At 47.3% G+C, this 24,988-nt stretch overlaps 1 protein-coding gene across 1 annotated transcript in view; it reads left to right on the top strand.

Moving 5' to 3' along the window:
* The window catches only part of LOC135202973 (DNA repair endonuclease XPF-like), a gene marked incomplete at its 3' end in the record, with an annotated part of 53,550 nt that overhangs the window by 1,412 nt on the left and 27,150 nt on the right, over positions 1–24,988 (top strand). Inside the window, 5 exon segments of the mRNA XM_064232485.1 lie at positions 82–198; positions 520–699; positions 19,285–19,382; positions 19,734–19,816; positions 20,084–20,236. Coding sequence (XP_064088555.1) covers positions 131–198; positions 520–699; positions 19,285–19,382; positions 19,734–19,816; positions 20,084–20,236 — 582 coding nt within the window.

Here is a 24,988-nt window from a genome sequence, read left to right as displayed (position 1 = left end):
TTTTGAAAATATTTTTGTGTAGCCAGGAATCTCACTTATGCACTTGCAAAGTTTAATGCTTCATTAACATGTTTATTTCAGGTTGGGACCAAGCACTCTTCAGTCGCAGGAATTTTATTAATTGGACATCATGTTGGAGTATGAGAATCAGATGCTCTTGGACTTGTTACATGAAGATGGTCTTCTGGTGGCGGCCAAGTAAGTTAACCACCTTTATATGTATTTAGCAATCTTCAAGTAAATCTGTGATTGTCAGTTACCTGCCATTTAGTATCCAAAAACAAAATCTGTTTGGTAATTTTTTTTAGGTAATGTTTCGAAGGAAGGGCAACATTTGCACTTATTTCAAAATGAAACAGTTAGGTCACTCATTTTGGTATTGTATTAGGATTGTATTAATAGGAATACTGTATCTTGCTAGTTCAGATACAGTATCATTGTAATTGTAGTGATGAGGAAGCTTGTGTTCATACAGTATTTTACAATATTGATACCTTCTTTGGTAATCTCTTGAAACAGGGGGCTGGGACTAGAAAGAGTCCTGGAGAGTCTGATTACTACATTTAATGACCCTGGTAATTTGGTGATCGTTATTGGCACCACACCAAAGGAAGAGGAGTTCATACTCTCGCGGTTGGAAAATGAGGGTGTCACGTCTTTGCCTCGATGTATTACCGCGGAATGTTCGGTAAATGAAAGGTTAGTTTTTATTGTGGGATGGTTTTTGTTCAGAAGTAATGCATTTCTGTTAACTCTTTTCATTCATGTGGTTGAAGAAAATATGTAAAAATCAGCTGTGAGAATTTATGCATTTATGTCAGTCCCAAGCCCATATACAAGTGCTGGATTAACATTAATGCCTTGTAAACTATCAAGTGTTACTGAAGCTTGTAAAAAGACTTGGTGGGCTCTTGCAAGAGCAGTGTATCTTGATGAGATATGAGACAGTGAAAAAAGAAATTGTTCCGATACGTAATACAAACCATCGGTCCTTTAACAATAGGAAGTAGCTAGCGGCAGCTGGAACGGTCGTAAGCTTCGAACAAGGGGAGAACGGTAGTTAACTGCTTGTCCGACCAGTCGCGCGCCGCGCGACTGGGAGGTAAACAAATCACTTTTGCTTTCGGCCGCGGGTGTGAAGGACGTGTTCGTCATCGCTCTCTGCCCGCTTCATCGTCGTATGCTTTGTTTATATTGTGTTTTCTACTAATGGTTTGTTGAAAATGAAACTGTAAGTACACTGTTTTCATTTTCATTACTTAATTATGAACCAACATGGAGTTATCGCCGTAGATGCGGCGATTTCCTCTCTTTTCATGAATTGAAACCCTTGAATTATGTCTCCGGTGCCGAGGGCGGGCGCGCGCTCGCGCCGAGTCATGTATTTTTGGGCGAAAGTGTGTAATTGAAAAATGTAAGTACTCTTTTCATTATATTTTTGCCCTGTGCGTTCGTTACCGAGAGTGTGATTGCGCTCGGCACGAGCCTTTTAATTTTGTATAATAGAATGCAATGAAAGTGGATTCGCAATTGCAATATTCTTTTCATTTTCATTTATTTATTTGCATGAATTTAATTTGGATCAATTTTCGTTCTTACCCGGGAATTGATCCTTACGATTTTTTTTTGTGTGAAAATGAAATCGCAAGTGCAGTATTCTGTTTCATTTTCATATATATTTTATGATAGCATCATATTATTGGATCAAGTTTCCGTTCTTACCCGGGAATTGATCTTTTCCCCTTTAAGTTTCTATGAAGTGAATCGCAAGGGCAGTATTCTGTTTCATTTTCATATTACTTTTCACTGCTGTGCGGGGTAGGGGAAGCGAAGGTCTGCCAGGAAGTCGTCGGAAAGCTCTCCCGCGACTCCCTTGGTATCCGATTCTTCGTCTTCCTTCCTGCCCCCCGCTCAGCTTCTTCGTTGTATTTTGTATTTGGGTCTTCCTTGCGTTCGGGGTGGGGATGTCTTCCCCCCGTGCGTGAGGGAACCCCTCTTACTAATCTATCTATGTTACCGCAGGTGCTACATCCGTGGGAGACGACCTTGGACAGGTATGGACCACCGCGGAGGCAGGGCGTGCCTAGCATCCACGGGCTGCTGCAGCGTCTAGCGAGGTCTGGGCGGTCTCCACTACTACCACGGCCGCTTATGCTGCTCCCCCCCCTCCTGGTCTACACTCCCCATGCTGTGTCGATGACGCCGTCTGCCGCTACTAGGGCCGCAGCCGTACCGAGTGGGGTTGCCGCCGCCGCCTGTTTTCTTCGTGTTGCCTGCCCCAGACTTCCGCTGTTCCAGCAGCTCGCCCCTGGACCGGCCGCCAGGACCCAGGTTCCGCTGGCTGCCGATGATTCTACGAGGCGATCGCTGGGCCTGGCCGTACCTGCCGCTGATGTGATTCCCGCTGTTGGCTTGGCTGTCCCTTCTGGGTCTACCGCTGCCGCTGTTCCTGCCGCCCTCCTGAGCTGGTTGCTGTTCCTGTCGCTCCTAGTTCTTGTGCCTGTCCATGCTGGTCCTGCCCACGGTGTGTCTTCCCCAGTCCCAGGTCCTTCCGGACAGGTGCAGTCGGGCCGTGTTGCTTCGGCAATAGCCCCGGCTCCGGCCTGGATGGAGGACCTGACGACTGTCCTGCGTGAGCTGACGAGGAAGAGGAGAAGAGGAAGCTGTCATCTTCGTCTTCATCGTCTGCTGCTGCCTCTTCCCCTTCGACTTCTAAGGCCCATAAGCCGAAGAAGAAGAAGGCTGCCTTCCCCCCTAGAGTCTCCTTCGGAACTTCTAAGGGCCCGTCCCACCTCGGTGGGACGGGGGGGTCCTTCTGCTGGTCCTCCTGCTCCTTCGGGAGCGGGGCCCGTCTCCCCTTCCGTAAGGAAGAGATAGACGGGGACCAGAGGAGTATCGGTTAGCTCTGGTACTTCCTCGCCTGGTGCTAGCGGCGTGCCGCTACGCCAGGTCCCGGCTCGGTCTCTCGTTCGCGAGAGATCCCGAGTATACGTTCTCCCTCGGGAGACCGTGCAGCCAAGTTTCGGCGCCAGAGTTCGCTCGGCGCCAAGACGCGGCACGGAGCAGAAGGCTGGTGAGAGACGCTCAGGTGACTCTTGCCAGGCCAGCGGCCGCTCTTGCAGCGACCGGCTGGTAACCCGGGTTTTCCCCCTAAGAAGGCTCCTTCGGGACCTTCTAAGGGCCCGTCTCGCTCCGGCGATTCGGGGAGCTCTTCTGCTGGTCCTCCTGCTCCCTCGGGAACAGGGCCCGTCTTTTCTTCTACCAAGGAGAAGAAGACGGGGACCAGAGGAGTACCAGCTTCGGCTGGCACTTCCTCGCCTGGTTCTAGCGGATTCTGCCGCTAAACCAGGATCCGCCTCGGCTTCTCGTTAGCGAGAAGTACCGAGTGGACGGTCTCCCGCGGGAGACCGTCCAGCCAAAGTCTTGACACTCGAGCTCGCTCGCCGCCAAGACCGAAGCGCGGAGCAGAAGACTGGCGAGTGTCGTGCAGACGAATCTCGCTAGGCCAGTGGACGCTCTCGCAGCGACCATCTGGCTGCTCGGTGTTGACGTTGACGGTCGCTGACCAAGCCAAACGGGTTGAGGCGAGGAAGGGGTCCCCGCGGTCGTCGGTACCGGCCACGGCTGGTACCAGCGGCTCGACGCGCCGAGAGGACGCTCGCGGTCTCACCGCGACAACGAGCCTAGCAGGTCACCTGACGCCGCTCCCATCGGGACCGTGGGCGGAGACGGTAACCAGCACAGCTTGCCTGACGCTAGAGATCAGCGTCGACGTTCTCAGCCGAGCCTCTCGCCCCAGGCGAGCGGCAAGGCTAGGCCTGCTGCTCGATCGCCACCGCGGGTGGACGATCAGCAGCAGCCCTCCAAGCACGCTGGTCCTGCCAGCGAGCTAGGGGGGAGCGTCAGGTCTGCCTCTCCTGTACCTTCAACCTCCTCGGGCTACACCGGGAGGAGCGAGGTACCTATGAGTGATCGCGAGAGGTGCGCCGCTCGCGATCCCGCTATGACGCCGTATGGACCAGGCACGGTTCTAGGACCGACCAGGACATACGCGCAAGTAGTTGGAGGCGACCGTCAGGGGTCTGCCGCTGTTCCTCCTTCTGAAGGAGGAGTATCTCGGGATCTGTTCTTGTTGGAGGGACTGGACGGTCCTACTCCGCAAGACACGGTTACTCCCGAGATACAGAGGAATTTGCAGAAGTCATTAAGCTGATTCGTCAGCATAATGACCTTGCGGAAGGATTGCCGCTCCCACCAGCAGAGCCCACGTCTCTGCTCGAGTCGTTTTGGGGCCCGAGGGGGAACCCAAACCGACGGTGGGTCTGCCGCGATCGGAACTTGCCGATTCTGTCTCGACCAGAGTCTCTCGTCTCCGGACAAGAAGGCTCTCTCAGTTCTGGCCGGTCGATCAAGCTACTTCCACCTCCTCTACTGCGACAGCGGCGTTTCTACGTGTCTTCGGACACCGTATTTGAATACTCCTTCGGTCCTCCTGAGAGGTTTCGACCTCGACGAGGACTGGAATGAGTCGGAGGACGGTATCGGCTCTCTCCTGTCAGGTGTCGATCAGCCCCACCCAGACGACGTTCACAGTGGCGGCAGACCCTTACCTACAGTGAGAGTTCGTAACCCTCCGCGGGAAAACGGTTTTTTCTTCCTGACGATACGTTTTCCCAGACTACTGAGAGGCCATCGCCGCAAGGCGATGGCTGTTCCTACTCTTCTCCAACTGCTAGTTCCACTGGGAAGGCGAGCGAGTATCCAATTCCTCCCCCATTCCCTCTCTCCTTACGGTTACGAGGGAAAGGGGAGGGATCCTACAGAGATTTCTCTGTAGGATCCCACGTTCGGGACTGCGCTACCGGGGGGACCTTCGGGTCCTACCTGACGTAAGCCCCGGTCGTTGAGGAGGAATCCTGCCCCATTCTCGATTTCTATGGGAATCGAGAGGACCACCAGCCGATATCGTTTGACGAATTCGGTGGGGGTTTCGCAGACTGCTTAGAATTCTACGGATTTCTAACGCATTCAGTGTTCGAGTTTTACGATCTCCAAACACTTACGCGAGACCACGGTCCAAAGTGAGCGAGACGAGAATCCCCGATATACACGATAATCGGGAACCTCGCCTATGCTCGAATTCCTGGAATTTTCTACATTGGGAAGAAGACTGCTGCTGAAGAAACTATCTCACAGTAGGCGACCAACCTGGACTAGAGAAGATCGGACGGGAATATCCAGTTTGGCTTGAACTATCGTCTTAGTATTCTGTTCACCATTGAAGCTTTCCTTCGAGGAAGACTTCTCCTTCACTCTCTTTGATAGAGATCGAAGGTGGTCGATCTCCAATCCTTATTTTGTTTTCTTGAAGGAAAGAATTTAGGATGGAGATCGTTGTTCAGAATCCTACAAATATACTTCGTATATTAACCTCGCGACATGATTATACTAAGCAGTTGAATTGTCCGAGGGGTAGGCGCATATCCTAGTTAATCTACGGATTGCGACTTATAAGAGAAGTATTCTAATTGAAACTGCAACTCGGGGTTGCCTGCAACCTCCCAGGAGTTTTCAGTTTCAATTTTATATACTTATGGTTTTGTCACGACAACACCATTTCAACTTTTATATTTACCGAAATTCGTTTCGCCTAAATATAATTGCTCGAGCATATCTTTTATGCTCGGTAGTTCTAGCCGAACGCATTCCCTCGTGGAATAATGGATTACCTGGCAACTCAGGATGACGAGTCAGCGAGAGCTCAGGCTCAACTACTGCGTATTGAACTGCCTGATAGCAGCTCAGTATCAGCTGGGCCTCCGATATGCACGGCTATGTATGTCTCTCTCTGCCCTGCTTTGATTGACTACCGAACCGTATCTCTGCCCAACAATCATGGACTTAGGTCTCTGATTAACGGGGATTCTCGCAATAATGAAGGACCATCTACTGCTGTGACGCTAGATTCCATCGCCTTCGACATTGCGAGAATTTTCAACAGAGATATCTCTTGGACTCTTTCATCTTTCTGTTTACCGCACGGTAACAGAAGTCTGTACAAGTCTCCCGCTGCATCGCACTGCGATAATGCGAATGATTTTGCAGACATCTGAGTTTGTCTTCAAAATATCTCTTATTCGTAGGTGTACAATTGTTCATTGTTCAACCGAATTACGAGATGTGTCAGAACATCGCCTACTCTCCGACCTGACAGCTCTACTTCCAAATGTTCAGCCCATGAGAAGCAGTTCTTCAGGCGGCTTTCCCCTGTGTTTTCATTACTGAAGAACGCCCCGCTTTCATTGCAACTACGACTTCTCACCGGACAGCAATGAAATAGCGGTTAGCGTTTTCAGTCATTTGTAAGCACAGGTTATGAATCTTGAGAATCCTTCTCTCGATTCATCTGTGAAGACGTAGGTTGCATTCAATATCTACCTTCGTCTTCAACGGTACATAATGTTGTTTCTCCTTAGCTGAGATTCAACAACCATGAGATGTTTTACCTTCAGGGACCTCGGTCTCTAGATGGCAATTGACTTTCGCCTGTTGGGCACATGCCTTAAGAGAATCATCACCTCGCTGTCCGCATTGGTGACAAACAAATACATTATTTGTTGGTCTCTCGGCATAACCCTTTAAAGGCGAAGTCACGTGACTTACTCGGATGCTTGACAACTTGCCTCCTACCGAACGCAGTCATCGGCAGCTGTCAGAGCGGCCGAGTCAGTTACGAAACTACGCTGTTGACTTAGTTCGGTTGTTACAGAGCAATCATTACTTCGTTTTAATAGCTTGTCACAGTACCCATACCATTGACACCCACCATGGAGTGTCGGTGTCCTATCCACTACCGAGAACTTCGCTGCATGGGGATAGGAGGATGCGAGAGACTTCGTGGCAAACGGACAGACCAGTATGGGTACTGGACATCACCGAAGTAGAGAAGAGGGATAGGTCATGCGACTATTTCCTTCTTTTCCTCTGAGGAACTGCATGACTTCTCCTGCGAAGTCAAGCATCCAGGGGATGGGATCCGTGACGCTCGATTTCGTACCGAACTTCGTAGCGAAGACTCGAACCCTTCGGTCCCTGACGATTGGTTCGAGTCGTTCACAATCCCCTCCCTAATGCACTTCACCGCCTTCGATGCGAAGGAGATGCTGCCTTGTCCGCAAGAACTTCTCCGTGGCGCAGGTACTGAAGGCAGGGGTCTGGTCAACCAGACCACATGCCCTTCCTTCTTACCTTCGAGATATTGCCCACAGGTCCTTGGATCTTTTTTCCTTGGGGGACCCGTGGTGGCTGCTCAACACGTTGTGTAGCGAACCCAGACCCCTCGCAGGCTGAACAGCATCGAGTCCTGGTGTGACCATAAGAATGGATGAGTGAATGAGAGTGTGACTGGCTCCTCTTCCCATCTTTTTCTTCCCCTCTACCTGTGGTTAGAGGGACACGGTCGTCACCCTGCTGGATAAGGACAAGATGCAGGTGAGCTACTCAACAGAGCCCCATCCTATCCCTTTCACTAGGGATAGGAGCGTATATCCACCACTTCCTCCAACAAGGGGGAGGAAGTGGATGCCAGCTTGAGACAACCCATACTTTATGTTGCCTCTTGCAAACAGGAACAAGTTCTTGCTTGCTGGTACGAAGAGATACGCTTGCCTCTCTCTTAGTACTCGGCCCAGAGGTCTGACCATTGATCCTGCGGTGCACACCCCGATCAATCGGACAGAGGCTTGGATCCCTCCCTCGCTCTTACGACCAGGGAGGCATTCCAGGGATGGACGAACACCAGTCTGTTCATCAAAAGACTCAGATTCCTCCCACCAAGAAGTGAGTCTTCCTATTGTTAAAGGACCGATGGTTTGTATTACGTATCGGAACAAATGACAATTTGTCGAAAATTGCATTTTTCCTAACTATACAAACCTGAGGTCCTTTACATATAGTCCCTCCTCATGCCACCCCTCACTCTGCGTATTTTGCATGGGCCAAAAGCAAAAGTGATTTGTTTACCTCCCAGTCGCGCGGCGCGCGACTGTCGACAAGCAGTTAACTACCGTTCTCCCCATTGTTCGAAGCTTACGACCGTTCCAGCTGCCGCTAGCTACTTCCTATTGTTAAAGGACCTCAGGTTTGTATAGTTAGGAAAAATGCAATTTTCGACAAATTGTCATTTTAAATGTCACTGGAATGACTTTGTATTAGGAAGTTGATATTTTGAATGAAGTGTAATTGTATTATAGGACTTTGATATGAAGAAAACTTCTACCCTATCCATATGACACACCATATACTTGTACATAATTGATATGAAAAAAGACTTCCATTCTATCCAAATGTCACATACATACTTTTAAATACCTTTTTTGATTTTAGGAAATTTAACATGTATGCTAAAAGAGAGGAAAAATTTGTTGTTTCCAAAATGAATGCCATGATACTGGACAGGTCTTGGGTTACTTTTAATTCAAGATTATTTAGCATTTTTGGGTAATATAGCAGTATTGTTTTTGTTAAAAATTCAAGAAAACTCAGGGTTTATATACAACTTCATGTTCTCAATATTCTGTAATGAATTGGTTATTAAACTTGTTGGGTATCTTAGGAATGAGTTATTATTTGAAGAATTAATGGCACTTTTTATGTGAATATGGCTGTAGGAATTTCTTGGTTTACAGTTATGCAACCCATTCCTTTACAAATAAAAGAGTAGTTATCTCAGTAGGTAGAATTTTCTTGTTATACTGTACAAATATTCTTATAAAGTGTAGTTTAACAACATCCCTGAATCCCAGTTACAGACTCAACCTCTGAAGCTTATAACAATATAGTAATAATGATACCATAATTCCATTAGTATGTATGTGTATCTGTGTTTTTTTTTAAATGCATTGGTCTGAACTTGAGGAAATTATGTCATTTCTATGGGACTGGAACTAATACTGATGTAACCATCTCTTGTATTGCCTATCCAGTTACAAAATTTTCCCACCACATATTATTGTTATAACAACATGTAATATCAGTTATGTAATAACAATAAAATTGAAATTCTTTCGAGAATATTCAGATTTACATCTGTGATTTAACAGGGTTTGGTTTTCATGGTGAGGCCTATTGAGTGCTCTAACCCATTCTCTACTATGTGGTTGTCCCAGTTGTGTAGAATTTTAATTACCGTATATTTCGGCGTATAAGTCGACCCTTTAGCCCCAAAAAATCATGCCAAAATTAGGGGGTCGACTTATCTACCGGTAACAAAAAGCGAATCTTTATATTGTTCCGACACGGCATACAAACCTTCGGTCCTTTTACAATAGGAAGGTACTAGCGGCAGCTGGATAGGTCGTAAGCTTTCGAACAAGGGGTTCGGTAGTTAACTGCTTGTCCGACAGGCGCGCGCGCGCGCGATGTAGGTAAACAAACCACTTTTGCTTTCGGCCTGCTGGCGTGTGGACGTGTATCATCGCTCTCCTGGCCCGCTTTATCGTCGTTGCTTTCGCATGGTTGTGTTTTTCTTTTTCTATTTATCTAGTGAAACTGAATTGTAAGTATCAATTTCTTTCATATTTATTTCCATTGAATTCAATTGTGAATTAAAGGATCTTGGTTTCACCACGCCCTCCGATTACCCGAGTACCGGGACTGAAGGGCGTAAGTGCGGGAATTCATTTTCCCAGAAATGATCCTCGTATTGTGTATGCTCGGTGCCGAGGGCGGGCGAGAGCGCTCGCTCCGAGCGTATTTTATTTTGGTTGGAAATGTGTAGATGAAAATCGTAAGTAAGTGCTCTTTTCATTTATATTTTTTTTGACCTGTATGCTCGTTGCCGAGCGAATGCGCTCGGCACGGAAACTTATTCTGTATGGAAGTGGAATCGCAAGTACAGTATTCTTTTTCATTTTTCATATATTTTATTTTGATTGTAGCAATACTCATTTTGGGATCAGTTTCCGAGCTTACCCGGAAATTGATCTTTTCCCCTTTTTATTTTGAATGAAGTGAAATCGCAAGTGCAGTTCTTTTTCATTTTCTATTTTATTGAGATTGCATTGTTTACTGGGATCAAATGTTTCCGCTATTTACCGGGAATTGATCCTTCCCTTTTTATTTGTATGAAGTGAAATCGCAAGCCGCAGTATTCTTTTCATTATATAATATTGATTGCATCAATTCATTATGGATCAAGGTTTCCATAAACCTTGATCCATAAAGGTAAGGAATGGATCCTTTTACCCTTGCGCTCGGTACCGAGGGCGCAAATGCGGCTCGATCCGAGCCCTTATTCATTGTGAAGTGAATCGTAATGCAAGATTCTTTTTCATTTTATTCTTTTTATTATTGATTGCATCAATATTTATTTGGTTCAAGTTCCGCTCAGTCAGGGAATTGATCCTTATGCCCTTGCATTCGTGCCGATGGCACGATTGCTCTCGGGCTCTTATATTATTGTTGGGTACATGGGTGCTGTGCGGGGGTGGGGGAACGAGAACCCCCCCCCGCTCAGCTCCCACAGATGGCCCTTCCCCTTGGGGGGGGGGAGGTTACCGGCGTTCTTCTCCTCGCCCGATCCGTCGAGCGCGGGGGAGGGCGCTCGGTGCCCGATGTACAATTGTATTCGGGGTCTTCCACTCGTTCGGAGAGGGCTCACCCCCCCGCGCGAGGGGACTTCCCCCCCACTAATCGCTACTACTGTTATTTCCGCAGGTGCTACTGCCACGAGGGTGGACCTTGGTGAGGTATGGGCGTCCTTCGATTTGCAGGGCGTGCTAGTGTCCAGGGGCTGCGGTTCTATGTCTGGGCCTACTGCGGTCACCCATGGAGTGGTGACCACGCTCCAGGTGACGACGTCCCTCCTCTGGTGTATACCTCACGTGGTAACAGTCTTGCCTACAGCCGCTGTGAATAGTGGCCCGTTCGCCGTACCGAGAGGGGGCGTGCCGCGCCGCTCGTGGTTGCCGCGCTGCAGCGACCACACTTCCGCTGCCCTAGAGCTCGCCCCTGGACCTGCCGCCGGTACCAGGATGTTGCTGGCTGCTGCTCCACTTCCTGTGTTCCCGGTGCTGCCTGCCGTACCTGCCGATTCTGGGCTGACTGTCCATGCAGTTGCTGCGCTGGCTGTCCCTGCCGTTGCTGCGGCTGGCTGTCCCTGCCGTTGCTGCGCTGGCGGTCCTACCGATGCTGTGCTGGCTGTGCCTGCTGTTCCTGAGATGCCCATACCTGCTGATGTCGTCCCTGTCGTGGTGGTACTACCCCAGACTTTGGTCTGTCTGTACAGGTGCGTCCGGGCCTGTAGCTTCGGCTACAGCAGCCCCGGCTCCGCCCCTGGATAGCAGATCTTACGTCTGTCCTGAGGAAGCTGACGAAGAAGAGGAGGAAGGTGTCGTCGTCGTCGTCTTCATCTTCTTCATCGTCGTCGGCTGCCGCCTCTTCCCCTTCGACTTCTAAGGCTTCACAGCCGAGGAAGAAGAAGGTTGCCTCCTTCCTCCTAAGAAGTCTCCCTCGGGAGCTTCTCGGACCCGTCTCACCTCAGTGGGACGGGAGGGTTCCTTCCGCTGGTCCTCCTGCTCTTCGGGAGGCGGGGTCCCGTCTCTTCTTCCGCAAGGAAGAAGACTACGGGGACCAGAGGGGTACCGGCTAACACCGGTACTTCCTCGCCTGGTGTCAGTGGTTCTGCCACTGCATCAGGGTCCGTCTCGGCCTCTCGTTCGCGGGAGGTACCGAGTGTACGGTCGCCTACCAGCGACCGTGCAGCCAGGAACCAGACCTCTGAGTCCGCTCAGCGTCAGGTTCACGGCACGGGGCGGAAGACTGGTGACAGCCGCTCACGCGACTCTCACCAGACCAGCTATCACTCTCGCGGCGAACAGCTTGGCTACCCGGGGGACGTGACGGTCCACGGTACCGGCCACGGGCTGAGGCTGGGAAAGAGGTCCTCCGTTCGCCGGTGCCAGCCCACGGCTGGAACCAGCGACGTGACGTGCCGTGGAGGACAAGCACCGGTCTCACTGTGACAGTGGAGCCTGCAGGTCGCCTGACCGTCGCTCTCACAGAGAGCGATCGGGTATGGCAACCAGCACCAGCTCTTCTGACACTCGAGATCGGGGTCCGCTGTGCTCAGTCCAGCCGTTCTCCACAGCGAGACGGTTCGACCAGGCCTGCAGCTCGATCGCCACCACGGGTTGACGATCGCCTGCAGCCCTCCAAGCCTGCTGGTTCTGCCAGCGAGCAACGAGGGAGCGTCAGGTCTGCCTCTCCCCCGTACCTTCAACCTCCTCGGGTTACACCGGGAGGAGCGAGGTATTGAGGAGTGATCGTGAGGGGTGCGCCCCTCACGATCCCACCACGACGCCCTACGTGCCAGGCACGGTTCTTGGACCGGCCCAGGACGTATGCGCAAGTGGAGGGGAAGACCGAGAGGGCTGTCGCTGTTCCCCCACCCTTCTTAGGAGGAAGGTTCTCGGAATATGCTCTTGTTCGAAGGGCTTAACGGTCCCACTCTGCAAGATGCTGTGACTTCCGAGATCCAGAGGAACTTTGCCGAGGTTATGGCGCTGATTCGTCAGCACAACGACCTCGGGGAAGGATCGCCGCTCCCACCAGCAGAGCCACGTCTCGGCTCGAGTCGTTTTGGGGCCCGAGAGGGAATCCAAATCGACGGTGGGTCTGCCGCGATCGGAGCTTGCCGACTGTGTTGAACCAGGTAGTCTCTCGTCTCCGGACAAGAAGGCTCTCTCAGTTCTGGCCGGTCGAACAAGCTACTTCACCTCCTCTACTGCGACAGAGGCGTTTCTACGTGTCTTCGGACACGTATTTATTTTGAATACCCCTTCGGTCTCCTGAGAGGTTTCGACCTCGACGAGGACTGGAATGAGTCGGAGGACGGTATCGGCTCTCTCCTGTCAGGTGCCCATCATCCCCACCCAGACGACGTTCACAGTGGCGGCAGATCCTTACCTACAGTATGAGTTCGTAACCCTCCTCGGGGAAAACGTTTTTCTCCTGACGATACGTTTTCCCAGGCTCTGAGAGGCCATCGCCATAAGGCGATGGCTGCTCCTTTTCTTCTCCAACTGCTAGTTCCGCTGGGAAGGCGAGCCAGTATCCATTCCTCCCCCATTCCCTCTCTCCTTACGGCTACGAGGGAAAGGGGAGGGATCCTACAGAGATTTCTCTGTAAGATCCCACGTTAGGGGCTGCGCTACCGGGGGACCATTCGGGTCCTACCTGACGTAAGCCCCGTTCGTTGAGGAGGGATCCTGCCCCTTTCTCGATTTCTACGGGAATCGAGAGGGACCACCAGCCGATATCGTTTTGACGAATTCGGTGGGGGTTTCGCAGAGTGCTTAGAATTCTACGGAATTTCTAGCGCACTCAGAGTGTTCGAGTTTTTTACGATCTCCAAACACTTAGGCGAGACCACGGTCCAAAGTGAGCGAGAATCCCCGATAATTGTTACGATAATCGGGAACCTCGCTTATGCTCGAATTCCTGTAATTTCTAGCATTTGGAAGAAGACTGCTGCTGAAAGAAGAGTATCTCACAGTAGGCGATTAACCTGGAATAGAGAAGAACGGACGGGAACTTCCAGTTTGGCTTGAACTATTGTCTTCGGTATTCTGTTCACCATTGAAGCTTTCCTTTGGGAAAGACTTCTCCTTCACTACTCTTTCTTGACTAGGAGAACGAAGGCGGTCGCTCTCCAATCCTTATTCTCATTCCTCGAGGGGAAAAGAATTTAGGATGGAGGTCGTTGTACAGAACCTACAAATATACTACGTATATTACCCTCGCGACATGATTCTTGTAACAGTTGAATTGTCCGGGGGGTAGGCGCATACCGTAGTTAACTCTACGGTTTGTGACCGAGACGAATTGTATCTTAATTGAACTGCAACTCGGGGTTGCCTGCAACCTCCCAGCAGTTATCAGTTTCGATTTTAGATACTTGGTATTGTCATGACAACACCAAATCAGCTTTTGTATTTACCGAAATCCGTTTCGTTTAAATATAATTGCTCGAGCGTATTCTTTATGCTCGATGGTTCTAGCCGAACGCATTCCTTCGTGGAATAATGGATTAACTGGCAACTCAGGATGACGAGTCACCGAGGAGCTACTGCGTATTGAACTGCCTGATAGCGGCTCAGTATCAGCTAGGTCTCGGAGATGCACGGTCGGTTACGTCTCTCTCTCCCCTGGTTTGATTGACTACCGAACCGTATCTCTGCCCAACAATCATGGACTTAGGTCTCTGATTAACGGGGATTCTCGCAATATGAAGGACCATCTAACTGCTGTGACGCTTGATTTCATCGCCTTCGACATTGCGAGAATTTTCAACAGAGATATCTCTTGGACTCTTTCATCTTTCTGTTTACCGCACGGTAACAGAAGTCTGTACTAGTCAACCGCTGCATCGCACCGCGATAATGCGAATGATTTTTGCAGACATCTGAGTTTGTCTTCAAAATATCTCGTATTCGTAGGTGTGCAATTTATTCATTGCTCGCCCCGATTAACAGATATGTCAGAAGACATCGCCTACTCTCCGACCTGACAGCTCTACTTCCAAATGTTCAGCCCATGAGAAGCAGTTCTTCAGGCAGTATTTCCCAGTCTTCATTACTGAAAAGCGCTCCGCTTTTATTGCAACTACGATCCTCACCGGACAGCAATGAATAGCGGTTTAGCGTTCTCAGTCTTTGTAGCACAGGTTCAGAATCTGAGAATCCTTCTCTCGGTTCAGCTGCGAAGACGTAGGTTGCATTTTCTGTACACCTTCGTCTTCAACGACACATATTGTTTGTTTCTCCTTAGCCGAGAATCAACTATACTATGAGATATCTTGCCATCAAGGACCTCGGTCTCTAGAAGGCAATTGACTTTCGCCTGTTGGGCACATGCCTTAAGAGAGTCATCACCTTGCCTTCTGGCATCGGTGACGAACAAATTATTTGTTTAGTCTCTTGGCAGAAACCCTTTTAAGGCGAAGGTCACGTGACTTGCTCGGGTGCCTGGACAACTTGCCTCCTACCGAACGCAGTCAGTCGGCAGCTGTCAGAGCGCCCAAGTCTGTTACGAACTTCGCTGTGGACTTAGTTCGGTTGTTCCATAACAATCTTTTCTTCGTCCTAACGGCTTGTCACAGTACCCATACCATCGACACCCACCATTGAGTGTCGGTGTCCTATCCACTACCGAGAAGAACAACTTCGCTGCAGACGGATAGACCCAGTATGGGTACAGGACATCACCGAAGTCGAGAAGAGGGTTAGGTCATACGACCATTCCCTTCTTTTCCTCTGAGGTAATTGCATGACTTTTCCTGCGAAGTCAAGCATCCAGGGGATGGGGATTCGTGACGCTCGATTTCGTACCGAATTCGTAGCGAAGACTCTGAACCCTTCGGTTCCTGACGATCGGTTAGAGTCCTTCACAATCCCCTCCCTAATGGACTTCACCGCCTTCGATGCGAAGGAGATGCTGCTTTGTCCTGTGAAAGCGCGACCGCGCTTTCTGAAGAAACTCGACATCCCAGGATGAGTGTTGAAGACTCTTCGTCAGCACCAAGATGACCTAGAAGTACACTCCCTCGAGTTACACAAGAACTTCTCCATGGCGCAGGTACTGAAGGCAGGGGTCTGGTACAACCAGACCACCGGCACCTCCTTCTACCTTTGGATATTGCCCACAGGTCCTTGGATCGTTTTCCTTAGGACCCGTGGTGGCTGCTCAACACGTTGTCTAGCTAACCCAGACCCTAGCAGGCTGAACAGCATCGAGTCCTGGTGTGACTGTAAGAATAGATAAGTGAATGAGAGAGTGACTGGCTTCTCTTCCTATCTTTTTCTCCCCCTCTACCTGTGGGTAGAGGGATACGGTCATCACCTTGCTGGATAAGGACGAGATGCCGGTGAGCTACTCGACAGAGCCCCATCCTATCCCTTTCACTAGGGATGGGAGCGAATATCCACCACTTCCTCCTACAAGGGGGGGGGAAGTGGATGCCAACAAGAGACAAACCATAACTTTATGTTGCCTCTTGCAAATAGGAACTTGTTCTTGTTTGCTGGTACGAAGAGATACGCTTGCCTCTCTCTTAGTACTTGGTCCAGAGGTCTGACCATTGATCCTGCGGTGCACACCCCGATCAATCGGACAGAGGCTTGGATCCCTCCCTCGCTCTTACGACCAGGGAGGCATTCCAAGGTTGGGCGAACACCAGTCTGTTCACAAAAGACTCAGATTCCTCCCACCAAGAATGAGTCTTCCTATTGTAAAATAAAGGACCGAAGGTTTGTATGCCGTGTCGGAACAAATGACAATTTGTCCAAAATTGCATTTTTCCTAACTATACAAACCTGAGGTCCTTTTACACATAGCCCCACCACTCATGCCACCCCTCACTCTGCAGTGTTTGCTTGGGCCAAAAGCAAAAGTGATTTGTTTACCTACCAGTCGCGCGCGCGCGCGCCTGTCGGACAAGCAGTTAACTACCGAACCCCTTGTTCGAAAGCTTACGACCTATCCAGCTGCCGCTAGTACCTTCCTATTGTAAAAGGACTCAGGTTTGTATAGTTAGGAAAAATGCAATTTTGGACAAATTGTCATATTTTGGCATATCGGTACAGGAATCCAGCTTTACAGTTGGCTAATAACAATGACAGCCTTGTTGAGGTAACTATGTATGTAAATACCAGTATTAAAAACATTTCACACTGTAATATGACAATAATAATACATTAGAACATCCATTACCTTAAATAAAATGAAACAAATCAAAGTACTAACTTGAAGAAACCCCAATCGCACAGCAAGTGTAAACATTGCGTATAGCTATTTGTAGTACAGTAATTGAGAAAGATGCGTTCACTCTGACAGTTTTGTATTTACCGGGGTATTGTTCAAAAACATTTTATGGTATGAAATCTTTATTTATCACTTTAAATAAAATAAAAAAATTTTATTTAATAGTAAATATGTATTTAAAATCCTTCAAAATTACTTGAGTCATCGTCACTTGAATTAAACAATTCATCAGACAAATTATCATTCACGGTTTCATCATAAGGATCCAAGTTTGAATCTGGTGAATCAACTGCAGGTTCGTTTTCCCTCAAATGAGCCTGTTTGTGCCATAGAAGAACCAATGGTCAAGGAATATTCCAACATAATAATAAAATACCAACACGTCGTTTTAACAACCCAATCCAAACATTAACTTGAGTGACAGTTTGTACATACATATATACGTAGGCTGTTATGCAGGCAATTAGTTTACCCACGCCGCTTTGTTTTGTTTGTACCCATTCTACACTCGAGTAACGTATCTTTCGTTTCGTCATTTCAAATCATATTTGCCGGTATTCATCTTTTATATATTACACAGATTTGTTAATATACCAAGTATATTACCTGTATTTCTTATGGTAAGTAGAGCAATATATGTACCGTAATAACATTCAGGTTATTTTATATGATACGTTTTACCCTGCTGCTTATTTTGAGCGTACGGTTAGCCTCACATTTTACGGGTCGACTAATATACCCGATATTAGTTAACCCTTCGCCACTGGCCTGCTACATTGCTGCTAATGCTTGCATACCGCATGAGACCCCCTGTCGACCGCGAGTATCAATCATTACTTGCTCCACTAAATTTATGTTATTCATATTTTTCCTTCATATTCTTATGTGAAAACATTGTGTGTATGGATATCAATGAATATTTTTTACCCATTGTCAAAAAATTACAAAAAATATAGTAAGAATATCGGAAAAAAAATAGGAATATTTAGTAGAAAAAGTAATTGCAGAAGTAGGAACTGTTATAAAGTAGTAGAAATAGCAGTAAAGTAATAGAAATAAAGTAGCAGAAAAAGTAGTAAAAGTAGTAGTAAAATAGTAGTAGTGGTAATAGCAGTACTAGTTTTCTTACTGAAACAGTTATTCCTAGGTTTCATACAGAAACAGCATATACATCAATGAATGTTTAGGCAGCTGGTAATAATAATAATAATAATAAAACAGTAATAATAGTAATAATAATAATAATAATGATAAAAAAAGCAACAGCATCTCGTGACCAATACGTATATACATATGGGGCAGTTTATTCACCCCCATTATCATCTGCAAGCTATAAAAAACACATCTCATCACAAGTAACAGGCCTCCATAGAAGTCCTTTCACCTTACGCTTTCCTGTTGAATGAAAGTACTACTCTGCCCGAGATCATCCATTCACACAATTTGTCAATTACATCACCACAAAAAAGGAAAAAAAATGCATCACGTAAGCAGATGAAATCTGGTGTATAAGCAGGAATCCCATTGCCACCCTCCGTGAATCAGGGGGGGGTGGGTCTGGGCGCAAGTCACAAGATGGATCAGTTATGAACTGCCAGCCTTCATCGACAAGAGGTTCAATGTCTTCCAAACACTCGTTGTCACTGTCAACCTCTAAAAAATTATCACTATAATCATCATCTGATAGATTTGGCAGGTACTCAGACCCTGACTCTGAAACACTATCATCTGACATGATACTGAAAAAAAAAACATAAAATAACTGCAATCAAAAGGGGAAAAAGATTTGGAATTCAAATCTACATGGTTTACGGACAAAATTGTATTCATCCTTCTCAGATAATAGCCTGAGGCGCACTGGTATATGTTGGCCAGTACCCCTCCTAATATCCCATATGAAAATGACGTCACGACGTCCATCGGACGCTCATTGGTTTTAGAATGAATTGTGGGTGGAGCTTCAGCACCTCTCTCGTACACAATACTGTGTCTGGAAACCATCCAAGCTAAAGAAAACGCTTTGCTTTTCGAGGAGGGATGAAAGACGTACACGCGTACGTCCCCGTCTTTTATTACTGTACCGTTAAAAGAACGTACATGTGTACGTCCCAGTGCTGAAGGGGTTAAAATCATAAAAATTTACTCAGAATTGGGGGGTCGACTTATCTTCCGGTCGACTTATACGCCGAAATATACGGTATATGTGGTTTAATAATTTTTGTTCTCAAATAGACTTTATATGAAAGGTGGGATTCTCTCATGGTCTTTTGCCAGTTGTGTACAATTTCAGAAAAATCTTAATCTAATAAAGTTAATGTTGAATATGTATACTGTACTGTACCAATTTCAATGACAGTTTGTCTAATAAAGTTTACTTATTGTATGCAAGAAAGATGGGATTTTAATTATGGTGCTGTGTAAGTTGTTTTAATTATATTTTAATCTAATAAAATTTCATATCAGATCACAGATATATATGAAAGGTGGGGTGCTCTTCATTACTTCACGCATCATGGTAATGGACCTGCTAATGGAACGTGTTCCCATCCCACTTATAACTGGTGAGTAGTGTTTTACTTTTATGGAAATGCTTCGTAGTCAAGTTATTCATTAGATTTACCTTTGAATTACATCAAACATGGGTGATCTTTTTAAAAAAAATTTTAAGGGAGTTTTAAGCATGTATATTTCATAATAAATAATATTCATTATATGCATACTTTCAGTTGGAATGAGTCTTAAAGTTATACACTACATAGAATGCCCATATATAAAAATGAGGAGCTATAATAAGAGAGAATTAATAGTGGAGATACATTAAGTATATTGATACACACAGCACTGTCTTAAAAACAATATTTTTGCAATTTTTGTCATTAAACAAAGCAGTTTACGGTTTCTTTATTCCACAGGAATCATTGTTTGGAAGGCGCACAAAATTCTAGAATCCTGTCAAGAGGCTTTTATACTCAGACTGTACCGCCAGAAAAATAAGGTGAGGATTCTATGCTTTTGACCACCAGTTACTGTGGGTTATGTTTAATCTTTGAAATCTATTCTTTAGAGGATTTCTGAGAAAATTTATGTCACTTGATCATTTTCAAGCAATAGAAGATTTCTTAGTAAACTGATGAAATTTTCTCATGTTTTGTATGAATTGTGTGCATTTTGAATAATACATAGTTCTAGAGGTGTGGTTGCCACTGCATACATGACTGTCATTGGTATCCAATAATTGAAGACTGGAATCTGTATTTTGCAGACAGGGTTTGTGAAGGCCTTGACAAGCAGTCCACTGTCTTTCACAGCTGGCTTCTGTCATGTTGAGCGAGTGATGAGAAACCTTTTCGTCAAGAGACTGTACCTCTGGCCTCGTTTTCACATGGATGTTTCAAACTGTTTGGAGCGCTGTAAAGTATGATATAGTAAACATAAACCTTTAACATGTTATGCTCACATTTTAGGCTCTCATAAGATTTGCTCATAGATTATTTTCTTGAATGAGATGACAAGAGGCAACAAAGCATGTTTAAAATATTTGATAAATGACCATACCTATCCATGCATTTTTGTAGGGGGAATCTGTAAACTAGGTGCCTTGTATCGTTCGCTGTAGTTCAGTACTTTTAAGTCCTCTGCAATGATCCTTCATCGCCCAGCTGTATTGCTTACTATCACACACTGTCACCCTTTCTTTTAGATTCTTCCCACATAACTATCCAAACTCTTCAACTTTGTAGAGAGCAGATCCTTTAGGTTACCCAGTAAGAGTCTGGAATTATTCAGTAGTTGGTTATATTTCAATTTTTTATAAGCAAAAATATTTGAGAAATATAAATGAAAAGGTGCAAATATAAAATGTTTTATTAGAATCAAGATAATATTTAAAAGATCAAGTTTGGAAATATGATACAGCCTGTATTACTGGGGTAAAAAATGTGATTGGTGGAGGTGTAATAAATATGTAAAAGATCTGAAATATTTCATTTAATAAATTTATGGTTAACTGAAAATAGCATTTTTGTACATGCAACTTCCCTGGCAGATATATACTTAGCTATAGTCTCTGACGTCCCGACAGAATTCAAAACTCGTGGCACACGCGACAGGTAGGTCAGGTGACCAGCCCACTCCCGCCGCTGGGTGGCGGGAATAGGAACCATTCCCGTTTTCTAACCAGAATTTTTCTGTCGCCGGTAGCAACAACACCGTTGTTGGTACCTCCTGCTTTGGAATTCTTTTCTCGTTGGCCGAGGATTATCTGTTTGACCTTTGGTGATGTACATTGATCTTTGGTTTTGGCATACGCTTATCGTGGACCGTTTTTTGGATTTTGGTTTGGATACTCTTTAAAATGTCTGACGTGGCACCTGTATTTAGAGTGTGTACGAAAGAGGAATGTAAGGTGAGGCTACCGAAAGCATCGGTGGATCCTCACACGGTCTGTAAAAAATGTAGGGGGAATGATTGTTCTGCGACTAACACCTGTCTGGAATGTGAGGGTTTAACGGAAGTGGAATGGAAGACCTTGGCTTCTTATGTAAGGAAACTTGAGAAAGATAGAGTTAGGAGGGCTTCCATCAGAAGCTCAAGTAGATCCTGCTCTATTGAGCAGGAAGTAGCTCCTAACTCTTCTATTAATTCACCTGCTCATAGTTTGGTTTCAGCCCCTTCCCCCAGCAGCGAACCTGTAGATGCGTCTACGGAAATGGCTGCAATGAGAGCCTCAATAATCAGCTTGAAATCGCAACTGCAAGCAATGAAGGAGACAGGTAAGCGCAGTGATGTGTGCAGTGATTTGTGCATTGCTCCTAGGCCTAGACCTCTTTCAGACTCCCATGACCAAGGGAGGAGGAATGTCGAAAGCCGCAAGGGGGATGTAGAGTATTCCCAACGGTCAGGCGTCCCTTCGGCAGATCCTGTAGCCGCTTCCCAGGCTGCCAAGGACAGCTACTGCAAAAGCGTCCTCAGGAAGTGCTTTTCGGACTCAGACTCTTCGTCTCCAAGAAGAGGATGGAGTTCTGCCTCTAAGTCGCGTCCTCTTAAGAGATCCTGGAAAACGCCAGCAAGCGAAGCGTTGCATTCCAGTCCTGAACCTTTTCCGGAGTATTCTCCTGCTCGTAAGAAGAGAGCTACGAGATCTCCTGACTCTTCTCCGGAAGGTTTCGCACACAAGACGAAGGAAGTCTTGGTAGGACTCCAACAGCAGTTGTCTGCCTTAGTAGGAGTTCTTTCTGAAGGCTCTTCTAGGAAGAAAGACGTTTCTCTTCCCATCAGAGTTCTGTTTAGGAGAGCCTCAGAGAGTAGGCGCCCTGGCGTTAGCAGACGCTCCTCGCCTGAAAGGTTTTCGTCCCCAGCGAGACCTTCTTCAGTTGCATATGACAGGACTCGTGTGTCTTCTCCTGCTAAGAACGCTAATCGGAAACTCCCTACGAGCAAGAGTTCTCCCAGGAGTTTTTCTAGAGATGATTACGCCTCTCATGGCAAGTATCAGGAGCCTGATTCGCGGATTTCTCGTGAGAGAATTCGTGCGGCTAAGAGCTCCGGGAGAGAAGAGAGCCCCTCTCTTTTCAGAGCTCCGCAAGAAGGAAGGAGCGTTCGTTCGTCCTCTAGACCTTCCCGAAGGAACAACCCTCTCCCTCTGGCAAGTACCCAGGAATCAGGAGTCCCGTAGGATCTTATAGATATCCTTCTAAGGACGCAAGAGTATCGCCGAATAGGCGCCTCGATTTGGACAAGTGTTCTTCGCCTCCCAGGAGGGATAGGAGAGAATCTAGCGCCTCTCCGGATGGACGCAAAGGGAAAAGGAGCTATTCGCCTGCTAGACGCAGTTACCAGGACGCAAACGTCTCCGCTACTGGACGACGGGAACAAAGGGTTCTCCTTTCTCCTCGCAGGCGCATTTCGCCTTCCAGGCGTCCTCATCAGGACGCAAATGCCTCTCCTTCTTGGACCAGGCATCCTCACCAGGACGCAAGCGCCTCGCCTTCTTGGCCCAGGCGCACTCACCAGGACGCAAGCGCCTCTCCTTGGCGCCAGGAACAGGATGTTCTCCTTTCTCCTCGCAGGCGCTCTTCGCCTCACAGGCGTCTGATTCAGGACGCAAGCGCCTCTCCTAGCAGGCGCAAGGAGCAGAGCAGAAGCCCGAGTATAGGGAAGCTCCAGGACTCGTGCAGGAAGGAGGATAGAAACAAGGTTTCGGATATCCAGCAAGGGGACATTGATTCTCCTACAGTTAGGATTCACGAAAGAAAAAGGCTTCTTTCTCCGGATCGGTCTCCTGAAAAGGCAAAGCCCTCTTCGCCTGCATCGCTTTTGGAAGAAGTTTCGGAAGAAGAGATCTCCAAAGATGCAGGAGTTTTGGACTATAAGAGACTTGCTTCTCTTTTGTTGCAGGTGTTTGGTCTCCGGGATCTTTATTATCTAGTACGAAACTGTCGAAGTCCTCCTCCTTCGTTAGGATGACCCCTACTCTTTCTATGAGAAAGTCTCTGAAGAGCCTCGAGAGCTGGCTCAGATCTAAGAAGGAAGCGGGGAAGACGGTATTCGCTTGTCCTCCTTCTAAGCTGACGGGAAAACCAGGTATGTGTATGACACCAAGGAGCCAATGGGCCTGGGACTCCCTTCGTCCTCAGATGCAGACTTTTCCGCTCTTGTAGATTCGTCAAGACGACGCTCTCTGCATTCTGCAAAAGCCTCTTGGGGAATGTGTGAGGTTGATCATCTCATCAAGGGCCTGTTCAAGACTCTCGAAGTCTTCAACTTCATGGACTGGGCTTTGGGAGCTTTAGCCAAGAAGTCTCAAGAACCAGACTTCGTTACCATGGAAGAGTTGGGCAGCGTATTAACCTGCCTAGACAAGGCGGTTATGGATGGCTCCAATGAAGTGGCATCCCTTTTTGGATCCTGTATATTGAAGAAGAGGGCAGTGTTTAGCTCCTTCTTAACGAAATCTGTTTCGCCTCTGCAGAGATCCTCCCTGTTATACGCGCCCCTCTCTAGTCACCTTTTTCCTCAGGAAATAGTGAGGGATATATCGAAGACCTTATCAGAAAAGGCCACACAGGACCTGTTGGCCCAGTCAGCTAAAAGGCTAAAACCTGCTGTTTAGGTTTCAAAGAAGGAGAAAGTTCCCTTCCAGCAGCCCTTTCGGGGAAGGTCTGCCCCTAGATCTTCTCTCAGAAGTAGACGATCGGAGAAGAGAGGAAGGTCTTCTCGAAGGCCGTTCGTCAAGACCCAGTGAGACTGCGGTCCTCCAGACAAAAGTGGGTGCCAGGCTTCTAAACTTTTACGAAACTTGGGCACAGAAAGGTGCCGATGCCTGGTCCCTATCCATCCTAAAGAAAGGATATTTAATCCCCTTCAGGGAAAAACCTCCCTTAACTACAACTCCAAGGGAGTTGACAGCAAACTACAAGGATTCTGTCAAGAAACAAGCCCTTCTACATCTCGTGGAGCAGATGCTTTACAAGGAAGCCATAGAGGAAGTAAAAGATCTCTCTTCTCAGGGGTTTTACAATCGCCTGTTCTTGGTTCCGAAAAGTTCAGGAGGTTGGAGGCCAGTTCTGGACGTGAGCGCCCTGAACGTGTTCGTAGCAAAGAGGAAGTTCACAATGGAGACGACAGCCTCGGTGTTAGCAGCCCTGCGTCCAGGGGACTGGATGGTATCCCTGGACCTGCAGGATGCTTATTTTCCATGTGCCAATACACCCGTCTTCCAGGAAATACCTCAGATTTATGGCTCAAGGAAGAGTATTTCCAATTTCGGGCCCTATGCTTCGGACTCTCAACAGCCCTCAAGTATTCACAGGACTGATGAAAATGTGGCTCACTGGCTTCATCTCGAAGGGATTCGAATATCCTTGGTATCTAGGACGACTGGCTGATACGAGCACAGTCGCGAGTCAGATGTCTGGAGGACTTAAAGCTGACACTGGAGTTAACACAGTCCTTGGGACTGTTGGTAAACCTCGAGAAATCCCAGATGATTCCCCAGCAGAACATTGTTTATCTGGGGATTCGGATGGATTCTCTGGGTTTTCATGTATTTCCATCACAGGAAAGACAGAACCGCTGCTTGGAAAAAGTAGCAACCTTCCTAGAGAAAGAACAATGTTCCGCGAGGGAATGGATGAGTCTTGTGGGGACCCTTTCCTCGTTGGAACAG

This window comes from Macrobrachium nipponense, chromosome 33 (genome assembly GCF_015104395.2).
Source record: "Macrobrachium nipponense isolate FS-2020 chromosome 33, ASM1510439v2, whole genome shotgun sequence".
In the NCBI taxonomy this organism is placed as follows: domain Eukaryota; kingdom Metazoa; phylum Arthropoda; class Malacostraca; order Decapoda; family Palaemonidae; genus Macrobrachium; species Macrobrachium nipponense.
This window is presented reverse-complemented; position numbering and strand designations above follow the sequence as displayed.